The sequence below is a fragment of the Brachyhypopomus gauderio genome, unplaced genomic scaffold, assembly GCF_052324685.1.
Source record: "Brachyhypopomus gauderio isolate BG-103 unplaced genomic scaffold, BGAUD_0.2 sc51, whole genome shotgun sequence".
Taxonomy (NCBI): Eukaryota; Metazoa; Chordata; class Actinopteri; order Gymnotiformes; family Hypopomidae; genus Brachyhypopomus; species Brachyhypopomus gauderio.
The window spans coordinates 1,892,851-1,907,622 of NW_027506876.1; the positions used below are offsets into that span (position 1 = coordinate 1,892,851).

General features: G+C 42.1%; 1 protein-coding gene across 3 annotated transcripts in view; it reads right to left on the minus strand.

The window, feature by feature from the left end:
- ank1a (ankyrin 1, erythrocytic a) overlaps window positions 1-14,772 on the minus strand; it is a 179,583-nt gene that overhangs the window by 23,390 nt on the left and 141,421 nt on the right. The window contains exons 14-33 of one of the 3 annotated variants that reach the window (XM_076987209.1): window positions 13,651-13,749; window positions 13,037-13,234; window positions 12,539-12,637; window positions 12,042-12,140; window positions 11,664-11,861; window positions 11,426-11,524; window positions 11,049-11,147; window positions 10,868-10,966; window positions 10,656-10,748; window positions 10,005-10,077; window positions 9,827-9,847; window positions 6,893-6,989; window positions 6,378-6,456; window positions 5,922-6,034; window positions 5,560-5,784; window positions 5,302-5,456; window positions 4,852-5,063; window positions 2,776-2,980; window positions 685-781; window positions 332-560 (exon numbers count right to left, since the gene is read on the minus strand). In XM_076987209.1, the coding sequence (XP_076843324.1) occupies window positions 332-560; window positions 685-781; window positions 2,776-2,980; window positions 4,852-5,063; window positions 5,302-5,456; window positions 5,560-5,784; window positions 5,922-6,034; window positions 6,378-6,456; window positions 6,893-6,989; window positions 9,827-9,847; window positions 10,005-10,077; window positions 10,656-10,748; window positions 10,868-10,966; window positions 11,049-11,147; window positions 11,426-11,524; window positions 11,664-11,861; window positions 12,042-12,140; window positions 12,539-12,637; window positions 13,037-13,234; window positions 13,651-13,749 (2,589 nt within the window). Of the gene's footprint in view, window positions 1-331; window positions 561-684; window positions 782-2,775; window positions 2,981-4,851; window positions 5,064-5,301; window positions 5,457-5,559; window positions 5,785-5,921; window positions 6,038-6,377; window positions 6,457-6,892; window positions 6,990-9,826; window positions 9,848-10,004; window positions 10,078-10,655; window positions 10,749-10,867; window positions 10,967-11,048; window positions 11,148-11,425; window positions 11,525-11,663; window positions 11,862-12,041; window positions 12,141-12,538; window positions 12,638-13,036; window positions 13,235-13,650; window positions 13,750-14,772 lie in introns of all 3 variants that reach the window. The other 2 variants (XM_076987208.1, XM_076987210.1) reach the window with 2 other exon arrangements.

Here is a 14,772-nt window from a genome sequence, read left to right on the forward strand (position 1 = left end):
GAGTGTCACCACATCTACTGACAGTCCATTTTTTGAATGATTAAACTCAAACATATTGCTATCATCTTATTTGTTTTTGTTTAATAAAAAAATAAGCCAGTACCTTGTAGGACCCTATATAAAGACCTAGAGCTTATGCCAACAACTATAAGCATAATGTAGAAGCCTTTATGAATGCCTGTATATAAATAAATGAATGAATCAAGTCTTTAAGTCTTTATCAAGTTATATACATGATTCAAGTCTTTATGTATATGACCTTTATACTAAAGGGTCAGTATTTGTTGTGTTCTCTCAATTTCATAACTACAGGCTGTCCGGCCCCTCTGACCTCGATGTCTCTGCTGCGGGCTACTTCTGTGAAGTTCTCATGCTGCTCCAGGGTCTTGTCCATCTTGTCGTCGGTCATGCAGTAGCAGCGCAGCCGGCCCTCACGCGCCTCGTTCATCTTGGCAAACACCACGAACTTGGCCATGTAGGGCACCGCAGACAGCTCACGGTACAGCAAGCTGGCAAAGGAAACCGCTTCTGCGGTCCGCGGACAGTCTGCTAGCCAGAAGCTATGGAGCAAAGGTGGAAACCAAAGGGCGAAAAAGGGAAACGCAGTTTGACATTTTCCAAACCACCAGCTTCTGAAGATGTGCCATGAGGTCGAGTGTGTGGTCGTGAGTTCTGTTGTCTCACCGTGCAGATACATTGGTGGTGAAATTGGCACAGTCATTGGCATATATAAGTTTGGTAGTCCCAGTTATATCCTCCCACTGGGCAGGGGCAGTACCACCTAAAAAAAGCGCCTGAAGTTAACTGAACTGGCTGTACAAATTTCAGGTAATAATAATAATAATAATATTAACATCCACAGAAATGTCATAATGATTTTATGGGATTATGCTTGCATTCAATGTTTTTGCTGATGATCCCCTCACAAACCACTTTAGAAGCACTGAACTTGCACCGTAGGTGTATGTATCTAATATTTGCCTGTGAATCGTTACAGACAGTACTTAATTTTACATGCCATGTATGTAACTGCTGAGACTTGGTTTGCCATACAGCTAACAGCAGTCCTACAGTGAGAAGATGACCACTGCTAAAGAGTTTGAGGCTCACACAAACTCTGCATGGCACAAAATGGGATAAAGCCTTGAACTGTACAAGATGTATCTGACATACATTTGTGGCTATCAATGAGTGTTGAGTGTAGATCAAGTGTTTATTTCAGCAGATGAGGACTCATTTAATGATGGCTTTTGGTTTTATGCTGTCATTTCAAAATTATACTAAGGCCTTGGTGATGGTTATTCTTTAAAAGCAAAATTACAGTCCAGGACATTGGTGTATGTCTTCATGCTGGGCTGCCATTAAGGGCAGTCCATGTCAGTCATGGTTTGTAGGTTAGGGAGCTGGTCTTGTGTCTTGAGGGTTGTGGGTTTGATTCCCAGAGGCCGTGGGCCATGTCTGTAGTTCCACTGAGTAAGGCTCACCAGGTGCTAGGCTAGGGCTGTACCACATCCCCCTAGTGATCACTAGTGTGTGTGTGTGTGTGTGTATCACAGCCCCCTAGTGATCACTAGTGTGTGTGTGTGTGTGTGATCACTAGGGGGCTGTGATACACACACACACACACACACACACACACACACACACACACACACACACTAGTGATCACTAGGGGGCTGTGATACACACACACACACACACACACACACACTAGTGATCTCTAGTGTGTGTGTGTACCACACCCCCTAGTGATCCATAGTGTGTGTGTGTGTGTGTACCACACCCCCTAGTGATCACTAGTGTGTGTGTATCACAGCCCCCTAGTGATCACTAGTGTGTGTGTGTGTGTGTGTGTGTGTGTGTGTGTGTGTGTGTGTGTGTGTACCACACCCCCTAGTGATCCATAGTGTGTGTGTGTGTGTGTGTGTGTGTGTGTGTGTGTGTGTGTGTGTACAACACCCCCTAGTGATCACTAGTGTGTGTGTGTGTGTGTGTGTGTGTGTGTGTGTGTGTGTGTGTGTGTGTACAACACCCCCTAGTGATCACTAGTGTGTGTGTATCACAGCCCCCTAGTGATCACTAGTGTGTGTGTGTGTGTGTGTGTGTGTGTGTGTGTGTGTGTGTGTGTGTGTGTGTGTGTGTGTGTGTGTGTGTGTGTGTGTGTGTGTGTGTGTGTGTACAACACCCCCTAGTGATCACTAGTGTGAAAATCATCCCAAAATTGACAACATGGCAACTTCAGGTAGTTCACAATGCACAACCCTGTGGAATGGACAGTCAGGCTATGAAGTTCTGCACTGATTCTGAAGTCTTAGTTTTCTGTCTTGAGTCCTTCATGGACCCTGACGTACATTCCTGTTGTTTTGGAGAACTCTAGCCCATCATGGCCATTGTAATCAGACTTATTGGTAATTCCAATAACTTTTATGTTTAACTTTTAGGCTTTGGGATGCAAACTCTATAAGTGTTTATTTAATTATGCAAGATAATTCTTATATGCAATACGTATTAAAATACTTCATTGTTTAAACTGGTCTACTCATGGGCTATTGGATCTTTTAATTTATTTCATTTAAATGTTCTATGTTTATTATTTGTTGTAATAGTATAACATCAATAACGTCCTTTATCATATACACTTTATCATTTTAAAATTTTGTAAAAATGTCACATAAATATTATGATATAGTACTAAAAACAGTTAGAGGATCATTATTATGAAAGGTCAAATACAAAGTGAGCCTCTGTTCTCCCAGAGACCCTGTGTGTCTGTACCGATGACACTGCACAGGAGACGGAGGCTGGTGGTGTCTCCCTCGCCGGCGTCTCGCGGACTCTCCCTCCAGGACGGAGGCAGCGGGACACGCAGCCCGATGGGCCGGTGGAACTTACGGCGCCTCGGCTCCACGGTTACCACGGGACTGAACGTGGCCTGATTCCCCAGCAACTTGGCCACCAGCTCGTCAGGGACTGGCTGGGCCTAGGGCACCAGGGGGAGGGCAAAGGGGAGGAGACAGCATGACCAAAAAGGGGTGGGGCCAATGAAAAAAGAACAAATAGATTGGTGGGCATAAAATGGCATGCGAATGAAATAAAAAACAAAACAAAACACAGAGAAAGGACAAAGACAGACAATGTACACAAAATTCGTAACAGAATTAGATCAGAAATTAAAGGGATGGAATGATAGAGAATATGAGAATTTGAACACAATGTGATTATATGAATGACAAATATATACAACAAACAAAGAGAGGTCAAGAGATCGTGTATGAAGATTTGGGATGAAGCAGAGGGGAAAAGACAAAGAAAATATCAGTATATTAATGTTCTCAGCAGCGATGACATTTGGCACAGTAACAGAACACCAAGCAACACACAACTGATCTGGTCAAGCAGAAATATTTATTATTGTAGAAAAAAAGCATTACAAAATGTTTTCCATTATATTAAACCTTATTAAAAGAACTAAACTGGTTTATTCACAGCAAATATCATAGTGTTATGTCTCTGTATGACTCTAATGTGTAATTAGTGCACCTATATACACAAAACACTATAGCAGTTTTGCAAGTTTAAATCAAATCAAAGTCATTTGTAAAATAGATTTTCCTGCTAGCTTTGCACATATTAGTTCAGAAGGAAAAGTGCAGGTTAAATACTGTTATACTGCTAGTAAAACTTTGGTATGAGCTTCTGGTTACATTGACATGGCAAAAACGTACATGCATTCAAACCCAGAATGATTATGACACAAAAAAAGAAAGTGCTAAACCTATGTTAGCTTTCATCGCCTTCATGAAAATGCTAAACCTATGTTAGCTTTCATCGCCTTCATGAAAATGCTAAACCTATGTTAGCTTTCATCACCTTCATGAAAATGCTAAACCTATGTTAGCTTTCATCGCCTTCATGCATTCTTTTTTAAAGTGTCATTATGTCTAAATATTAGTTAAATATTTTTGAAGCAACTATAATTCCAAAAGGTTTCCGATGGTTATTATAAAGGCACCTAATTTTCATCGTACAGTCAAGACTTCCTGGTTCTGTCTCCTCACACTTACTCTTCCCTCCTTTCACAAAATGCAGACAAACTATGTGACATTCAGAAAAGGATATTTTGTCCATTTGGTACTCTGACCCAGGGTACGTTTTATATGTTAATATGTAAATATCTACCACTCCAACACAGCAGGAATGATACAGCCACACAGAGTTTAGGATCGGTACTTTAAGAACTCCTTAGCTATCCCACAGGACGCAGGTGTTTAGATCACTTAGAAACATCTAAGCCCCTCGTTAAACAGCCATTCTGAACTGACTAGTTTATTACGCACCTGCTTTTTTATCTAAACAAGCTGACTGTATGGTTAATGTTACAAAAACCCCTCAACAGAAGCAGAAAGTGGTTACATTTAGTAAAGGTCACATTTACCCTTCATGAGTAGTGACCCACTCTGAACAATAACTGCTTGCTGTTCCTCAAGTCTCACTTTAATTTGTCCTTCTGGTTCAACTCAGCCAATGTCTTTTCTTCCTAACAGTACAACTTCTGTAATGCACTCAGCACATATTGCATACAAAAATTAACTGTACAAAAACCAGTCTGATGAAACAACTATAACATTCCATCACAAGGTCACAAGGTCAATGGTTAATGCAATATTTGATCAGCTCTGCATTTTATTTGTAAATAAGAAATGACAACACAGGCATGACAAAATAAAAAGTAGTAGTCTAAACACCAAAAATAAAAATTCAGGCAGCAGCTATGCTAAGGCGACAGAATTCAGTCAGCAGCTAAGGCGACAATCGTCCTGTCTCTTCCTCCTGCTCATCCTCCCAGCTCACCTGCAGTCCGAGACGAACCCGTTTGGTGACGGCCGTCTCGGGGAAGTTGGCCTGTACCATGGGCAGGACCGTGCTGCTCAGGTGACCTCCCTCTGGGCCAACCAGTTCACTCTCCTGCTGGATGCGGGAGACCACAGCGAAGTAGAGGGGGAAGTCAGTGGAGATGATGCGTCTGAGGCGCTTCTTACCAAGCTCTTCTTGGCTTTCTAAGTCTAAAAGAAGAAATGAGAGCATGGAAGTCAATTTTAAAATATTGGTAAATACCATCAGTAACAAAGCTGGCAGCTGTCTTGTGGTTGTCCGGATCCATTTGCAATTCTTTTAGACCTGATCGAAAGGCCATTTATAAAGTAGTCAGCAGCAAATCTCCCACTAAAACTAGCACTGTTAACCACAAGCAACTGTGACATTAGGTCATGATGTGTAAGCGATCTGAAACCTTGCACACACCTTCATCCATGCCATTGAGGATGGTCTCCAACACCTCATCACCATATCGATTTCGATGCTCCTTCCATACGGAACCATTCTCACTCCTTAAGACCACCAGCTCTCTGTCTCCCCGGCCAAGGGCCGCAAAATGAGGGATCTCCACGATTACTGGTCTGTCGAGGAACCAGTGGCCAGAAGCTGAGAGTCATAACTTAAAGGGTTTACACAGCTTTCCAGAAGACCCGTCTGGAGGGCAGGTCAGGATCTTTTACTCACCCTAAGAACTGCATGCCAGCTGGACCCAGGGAGATGATTCGGCTCGCGAGCCCCTCCCCCTCCACAAGAGGGGGCGGAGTCGAGAGCTTCTGAGGTTTGACCAGACGGCAGGTGATGCGCGTGGGGGCCGCACATGTTCGTGGTGGTATGATGACACGCAGGCCGTTGTGACGGCTGCCCCTCATTGAGCCGCCTCGTGCATCCACCATGAAACTCACCAAGAACCTGCAAAGCCAGAAGAAAAGACTGTGAGTACTGTGAACATATGATATCAAACCATTAGCAGTTATGGACATATCAGTTGCCCTAAAGGTCCTCAGTCTGGTTCAACAGATGACTGGATAACTGTGGTGTGCACGTACCCGGTGTGGATGGGGCTGGCTACAGGACTGACGTTGTCTGACGTTTCTGTGGCCGGACTGCTTGGGATCAATGAGTCATCGTCATATTCTTTGGGCAATGGGATAGGAGTGTGCTGCTGTGTGAGTGAGTGACAGAAGCATAAAGAGAAAGAAATACAGAATGCCACACACACACACACACACACACACACACACACATATATATATATATATATATATATATATAGTAATAACAACTTATACAAGGTTTCTGTCGAAACAGGACGTCTCATAGGTCCTTCATCAGCCATGCAAGCAAAGTGAACCTAGGAAAGATGTCTGAAACGTTCTGTTTCTCTGGAAACCTTGTGTTCTTCAGTGCAATTCTCTCTCCCTCTACCTCCCTCCCTCTGTCCCTCCTTCTATAATTGGCTAAGAAGACACCGAAGAGGTTAAAAAAGGATGATTTATATATACCTGCTCAATATCATGCTCTTTGAGTATGACTGTTTCAGGAGAGACACAAGGGATCCTTGGAATAGCTGGTGAATACGTCCTGTTCAAACAAGGAGGAGATAATAGTGATCAAACCACGTCACTCTTTAAACTGGGCTGTTTGGCACTTGCCTCTCCCGTCTGATTTGTACTCAAGGCCCTTTTTTCATTTTATTTCCTTCCATTGTAAATTAGGCCTATATGGTCTTTATTAACTAAACTAAGTCAAGCACCTGCACTGTATCTGATCTTCTTGTTGGGTGTTTTGTCCTCTGCTCTATTACACCTCTGTGTTTCGATGTCTCCCCACATTACACTGGAGTATTGAAACCACACTGCTGTGGCCTCTCTCATACTCTATCACTGGAGTATTGAAACAACACTGCTGTGCCCTCTCTCATACTCTATCACTGGAGTATTGAAACAACACTGCTGTGCCCTCTCTCATACTCTATCACTGGAGTATTGAAACAACACTGCTGTGCCCTCTCTCATACTCTATCACTGGCTTGGGAGAGTCGAACTCCTCATCATGGTCCTTCAAGTCGTCCATCTTCAAGTACCTGGCACCTTCCGTTCCCAGCAGCTCCTCGCCTGCCGCGAGAGGGAGGAGGAAGAGAAGAGAAGGAACATGAGTGTGAAGGTGGACACGGCAGGGTCAGGACACACGGGTTTAAGAGACATGAGTGTGAAGGTGGACATGGCAGGGACAGGACACACGGGTTTAAGAGACTCTATGGCTGGCACAGGAGGCATGAGTGGGGAATGGTGCAATAAAGGGGGAGATTCAGCTAAACGTGGAGAACGATGCTAGAAAGATGAGAGACCACCAGACACCACAAACACGTCCGGCCTCACTCGTCAACATGTCCTAAATAGGTGAGCAAAAAACTACTCTGGTGAAATAGTGGTGTTCACAACCTGATTTAAGAGATATATAGCAAATGTTTTATTTACCATTGTTCACCATAGAGATATGGCTAATTCAAATTCAAAACTGACTATCAATTACATTACTTCATTGTACTTCATTACTTCATTCAACTATCCATACAATTACGTTCTGCTGACATTTCATAAACGAGGCCTATTCTCTATTAATATAATACAGTGAAATGTTTTGTGTTGTTGCAATGCCTGGCAATTATTGCAGCTCCTGATTAATGCAATTCATTTTGCATGAATGTCATGTCCATACAGTACATTTCAAATTTAGTATCATTCAACCTACATTTCAGAAGTTCTAGGATGTCTTTTTGGATATCATTTTAGCATAAATATCACAATATGATTTTTAGATATGATTTAATAGCACTACATTGTTTACTCACTTGTAAAGCTGCTTTGTGACAACAAATGTTGTAAAAAGCACTATATAAATACATTTTTGGTTTATTGATTGATTGTAGTTAACAGTGTAGTTAATACAAGATTGTAGTTAACCTTAGAGTGTAGTTAACCATAGAGTGTAGTTAATAGGAGAGTGTAGTTAAAAGGAGAGTGTAGTTAATATGATAGTGTAGTTAATATGAGAGTGTAGTTAATATGAGAGTAGTTAACCGTAGAGCGTAGTTAATATGAGAGTGTAGTTAACAGGAGAGTGTAGTTAAAATTAGAGTGTAGTTAATATGAGAGTATAGTTAACAGGAGAGTGTAATTAATATGAGTGTAGTTAACCATAGAGTGTAGTTAATATGAGAGTGTATTTAATATGAGAGTGTAGTTAATATGAGAGTGTAGTTAACAGGAGTGTAGTTAACATTAGAGTGTAGTTAATATGAGAGTATAGTTAACAGGAGAGTGTAGTTAATGAGAGTATAGTTAACAGGAGAGTGTAGTTAACAGGAGAATGTAGTTAACATTACAGTGTAGTTAATATGAGAGTATAGTTAACAGGAGAGTGTAGTTAATATGAGAGTGTAGTTAATATGAGAGTGTAGTTAACAGGAGAGTGTAGTTAATATGAGAGTGTAGTTAATATGAGAGTAGTTAACAGGAGAATGTAGTTAATATGAGAGTGTAGTTAATATGAGAGTGTAGTTAACAGGAGAGTGTAGTTAATATGAAAGTGTAGTTAAACGGGAAACCTGCAGATTGCTTCCACACATGTCCAGAACACACATGCCATAAATCATTCATACTTTTAGTATCTCTTTTGGCATTTAATTTTCTTTTTCTTTTAAATTTAGGCAAATACCTTCTAGAACTTAGAATGTAATACATTTTATTTTCCTATTTTCTCTAAAGCACTTTGTAAACTGTGATTAAGGAAGTGTTACACAAAAAAATTTATTATTAGGCAAGACTAAAATTCTAAGATTAAAAGAAAAACCCTGACATAATAAGCCATATATAAAGTAAAAATCATCATTCTACTAAGAGCCCCTTTACATTGTCAGATCCACACTTCACATTGTAATAGACCAGCCCATGGGCTCAGTCATACATACATACATACATTCACCAGTATATAAACATAAAAGATTTTAAAAGCTAATTTAAGCCCAAAAATGTAAATCCCTCATTATTATGAGAGTTCCAAATTGCAGCATATTTTAAAGTTTTGTTTGCAGAAAGGTGCACACTTACCTGAGTTCTCCACAGAGCAGATGAAATCCATCATATGAAACCAATCCTTTAGGAAAATACTCATGTCCTTATTTTAAGGAGCTTTTCCCCTAGCTGTGAAGTAAATGTGCTGGCTCTGTTTTTATTGCACTGTAAGTGATCTTTGTAAATGAAGTGACTGCATAGGCCTGAATGTCTTAATAGTGGATCTCCAGGACAGTCATGAAGTCATCTGCTACATTTACATTAGTGGAGACAAACTGTCAGGCAACTGAACCGTGCTTAATAGATCGCAGTGCTTGCACCATAAATCTTACCTCCTATTCACTGGCTTGCAGAACAGATGTATATTTCAGATTATCTTATATACTTCATATGAAGTTACACGGTTTCATAGAAATTTGCTACAGAATGATTCAGGTAAGCTCAGAACTTATGCAAACCACTGATCAACCATTTCAGCCAAGGACTGTTATTCACTGAGGTGACAAAATGAATTGCAACCACTTTATCAGACTTGCATAATTGTCAGGATTTGGGTAGGGCAAGGTCTCCTGTGTTTTCGGAAAAGCATGCGTATCAGAAAAGAGCTTTCTTGAATGAATGGTGTTAACAATATCAGAACAAGGTTTTGTTGACACTACACAGAGACTGAAGGAGCAGACCTAGTGGGTTAGTGTTATGAGTCAGAGGAGTACAAGGAAAGAGAAATGATTCCTGATGAATACATGCTGTGGTTCACCTAGCATCACTTTCACATGAGTGAAAATGTTAGTAAGAAAATCTGTTATGACTGAATGCACAAAATGGAGTTGAAAATCAAATATCACTGCAGAGAACACAGAGATGATAAACATTCATACCTAGTGTTAGCTGTGCAACTCCTATAAAAAACAAAAGGAGCACAACTGAAATTCTTTTCTAAATGCTCTTGAATTTGTCATTCTTGCTTTTACAAAGAACACTGGGTATTATATTTCCAGGGATTTCAGAAACAATGTATATAAAAGCTAACTAGGAAAACTAAAAGCTGGTATTTACCTTCATCTTCAGAAACATCCAAGATCTCATCAACTGTCTCAGGGAAACTCATTCGATGTTTTTCAGTGGTGGTCTGAGAAACACCATTAAAGAACAGACGTTTTTAATTCTATGTCCGATTAAAATGTACAATATCAGTCAAAATGTTTGAGTATACTTGATGCAAGCTATTGTACAGTTCAACAGTTGAAACTACTATAGAACTGATTTTCAAGAAATTATTGTATTCCTTGCACCAGCCTCATAGCTACAAATAGTATCAACTCAAACACTAGCCATCTTCACTATACAAGTTTAATCAGAAAATCACCAACATACTCAACTTTCATTTTTGTTCTACCATTATCATTTTGATTGCAACTGTGTTGACAGTCACAGAGTAGCAGAGGCTGAGGGCAGTGACCACACCCACTGAGGGCAGTAACCACACCTACTGAGGGCAGTGACCACACCCACAGAGGGCAGTGACCACACCCACTGAGAGTCAGAAACATCAGCTCTGACCACAAGATCAAAGTGCAAGCTCTCTGGGACATGACATAGCGCACACACATTTACTCTGCCGAGTTGGTCACACAACCCTCTCCTGCAGGGAGTTACAGTCACACGAGAAACACCGATACAAACTCAGTGACTCATTGGGTGACTCACCATGGTAACTGTTTCTTCAGTGACCAGTTTGAGAACATCAATGACAGAGATATATCCGAGCCGCTTTGCTATGGCCAGAGCAGAGGTTCCATTCTGTTGGTAAAAGAACATTTAGGTCATTTGCAAATATTAATCCCACATGATGGACTAATGAATAATCACATATAGAATGCAGATTATAGAAAAAGTAAATGAAAGGCCTGTGGTCTTACAGTGGTGATTTCATTGGGCTGTGCACCATGTTTAAGAAGCAACGTCACAATATCAGTGTGGCCTTGCTGGGCAGCCTGGTGAAGGGGTGTGTAGCCCACCTGAAACAGGGCAGAAGGTCACGTGTGCTGTGGAGGCTTATGAAGGAACATACAGAAGAGCTGACGCTCCTGCTCCGTTTACCCTCGTCTTGCTGTTCACATTGGCCTGTTGCTGCAGGAGGAACTTCACCATTTTAATGTTGCCGTAATGACAAGCCACGTGAAGCGGAGTGTAGCCCATCTGAAAGCAGACAATATCAAATTTGTTTCTGAAAAACAGCACGACTATCTCACGTGTACCTCAAATACATGTTTTACATTTCAGTGATGAAGTCCACCAAAGAGTCCAAAGGTTTTTATCAATAAAATAAAATAATAATACATCTTGTGCCAGACCTCTGCTGTAGTAACAAGGGCTGTGCAGCACCCCACAGATTTATCCTATTGAATACCCTTTAGGAAATGCAGCAGTATGTGGGTAAAACAAAGAAGTGAAACAGAGGCTGGTGTGAGTCTTACCCGTGTAGCAGCATACACAGATGCTCCCTGCTTCACCAGAATGTCAGCAATGCCCACGTGGCCCTCCTGGGCAACCAGGTGAAGTGGGGTCAGGCCACTCTGAGGAGAAAACAGGGCCATGTTGCCTGGGTTATTTATTCTCTCACAAACAGACACAACGCTTCAGATACAAAACCCTCAATTGTAACTGATGTTTGACACACTTTGCTGGAAAAAGATCAGAGGCCAGTTTTCTTGCCTTGTTGCCCAGGTTGACATTGGCCTGCTTGGAGATGAGCAAAGAGACCATGTCAGCTAGACCCTCCTGGGAGGCTAGGTGCAGAGGGGTGACCCCCTGTAGTGACTCAGCATTGGGGGAGGCACCGTACTGCAGAAGACTCGTGGCCACCTCCAGCTGGTTCTGGGTGGAGGCGATGTGGAGTGGGGTGTAGCCGTTCTAAGGAGAACCATGAGGAGATATTGTAAGATAGGGCTGTTCAAAGAGAGTGAATCAAACTATTTATATTTAACAAGTTAATATGTAACAACAAGCAACTTAGAAGGTGATATGGGTGTATATATATAAAGGAACATTAACCACTGGGTGTTAATTAAGGCATTGAGGAGGTGCACTCACTCTTGCAGCACTGTGTGGTGATCCGCCCTTACTAACCAGTAAATTTACTACGTCCAGGTTGTTGTGATGGACGGCCACGTGCAGCGGCGTGAGCCCATTCTGTGAGTGAAACCGTGGAGGAACAAAAGCTTCATAAGAAAGTTCAGTCAAGCAGTACAGCACAACACTTTCTAATGAAACACTTTCACACTTATGTCTGATTGTGCTAAACGCCATGGCACTGGTCATATGTGAAAAAAAGTTGGATTTAACTTGGTCTACATGGTTTACTGGGTGTATTTGCCCGTCAACAGCTTCTTCGCCAAGAGAGATTTGGTCAATGGACAATCTAATACGGAACTCTGAGTGATTCACAAATGTAACACATTGCAGTATTTCAGTTTGTGATGCATACAGAACTCCAAATTGTGACCTATATTTACACATATGCACTAGTGCACTTGCCAAGTAACATTCTGAGGTGTCTACAGCTCATGAGGTTGTCCACGTACACACACCTTGCCTCCAGCGTTAGGATTGGCTCCTCTTTCAAGAAGCAACTCTGCTACATCCACCTTCCCATATTTTGCTGCCACGTGGAGGGGGGTGAAACCTTTCTGCAATGATTCCATTCAAGTCATGTCAATTCAGGTCAAAATCATTTATTTAGTGCTTTTTACATCACAAACTGCCACAAAGCAACTTTACAAATATATGGCTCCAGGTTCCTAATTTGCAAGCCAGTGGCAAAAGTCCCTGGGCAGAAGAATCATAGGGAGGACCGAGTCTCAAGGTGGAGCCCATCGTCCTGGGTGGATTTTCCATTCAGAAGCATAAAAGTAACAGTAAGTACTTTTAGTAAGTAGTAAGTAAGTAAGTAAGTAATACAAGGAAGAGTAGTGTGTCACTGTACAGTTATCAGAGTACAGTCGTAACAGGAAAGAACAACAAGGAGATCAGTAAACCACTGTGACTCCCTAGAGAGTGTGAGGAACAGCAGGTCGGTAGAACGTTACCTTGGTCATCTTGGTTTGTTGGGCATTCATGTCAAGCAAGGTGCGGGCCGTCTGTGTGTGGCCCTCTCGGGCGACGATGTGCAGGGCTGTGTGTCCGGCCGTGGTGGTGGAGTTCGGGTTGGCCTTGTGTTCCAGAAGCAGCTTCACCAGCTCTTTGTGGCCCATGCGAGCGGCGCAGTGCAGTGGCGTCTGGTCATCCTGACACAGGAAGTGGATCCAGAATGGCACACAGTGAGGGCAGGTATCTCCTCAACAGGTTGATCCCACATAAACCTTCATGTACTTTGTACTGGTTTAACCAGACACTTTGGTTCCATCCTAACTAAATTTATATGCGATGAAGATTACAGGTGAGTAGTCCAGGTGAGTAAATCAGTTGCTCAGTGAAAGATGTAGAGATCAAGATTACAGTGAAATACCCAAGGTTTTCTAGATGTGTGCTTAGTTTGCACAGCGGCTAAAGGACCTCTATTTGATCCACCCTGTTTCTCTGGAAACCTTGTGTACTACAATGCATATCCAACTCCAATATCTCTTCATGTACATGTATATAAATAGAATTATATATAGAACATCTTTACAGAGGGAATTATGAGAGTGGGAGATATTTTTACCTTGGCCTTAGCATCTACTGGAGCTCCGTTTTGTAGCAGAAACTCTGCCACCTCACAGTGACCTGCTCGAGATGCCATATGTAAAGGTGTTTCCACTTTCTACAAACACAATCACAAAATACCCAGTGAGCGTGCAAACATGGTAAAAAAGGAACTGCCACATATGAAACCATGCGCTCCAGATCCTTGTGCTCACTAAAGCCTTTCCAAATGAAAAGAGCATGAAAGTATCTCACGCCTGTTTATCAGATGGCCCTAGACAGCAGCTAACCTCCCCTTCACCAGTGATCTCATTTGTAGCACAGCAGAGTCACAGAAGCACGTTCTGAGATGTCCTCAGGCCATCTCTCTTCCTTCAAATGCCACCTGGCTCTCTTTACTATTTCTGTATGTGGTGCTTAGTGCTGTAGAGAAACCTGGCTGCTGTCGTCGGGCCCTGCGGTCGCACGTTTGACTGCCACGTTAGAACAAATGGGTACGTCACTTGGTTTTCGCTTGACTTAAGTACCACACGGTTAATACGCGTTTCCTTCAAACCAAGGGCATCCCAATATAGAGAAGCGTCTAGCTATGTTGCCACAATGCAGTTGTTACTGCTTGTTAAAGAAACCGAAGATGTGACGTACTGTCACAAATTCATTCAACATGCCAACATGCCCACTGGAATATTGTCACTTTAGAGATTTCAGGGTTGGAATGCCAGACAGTTTTGCTGATCTTGGCCTCTGAGCAGAGCGGAACATACTTTGCACACTTCATGGGTTTCTTTAAGACAAATTTGATGCAACTCTGCTCCCTGCTCTAAAAATAGCACTAACAAGCACAATATTAGTAATATTAATAATAAATAAACAAAAGTTAGCTGTAGAGGTGTGTTTGGTGTCATCAGCAGTAAAGGCCTATGTCAACAGAAAAAGCTTTTTATTGCCGGTGGCAACAATCAGGACTGTGCTTTAAAAAGCATGCAGAGGACTTGGGCGCAGGTCCAGGTGGTAGCAGCTGTCCTCGTGTCCTACATCACGGGACTCGACCTGTCCTCGTGTCCTACATCACGGGACTCGACCTGTCCTCGTGTCCTACATCACGGGACTCGACCTGTCCTCGTGTCCTACATCACGGGAC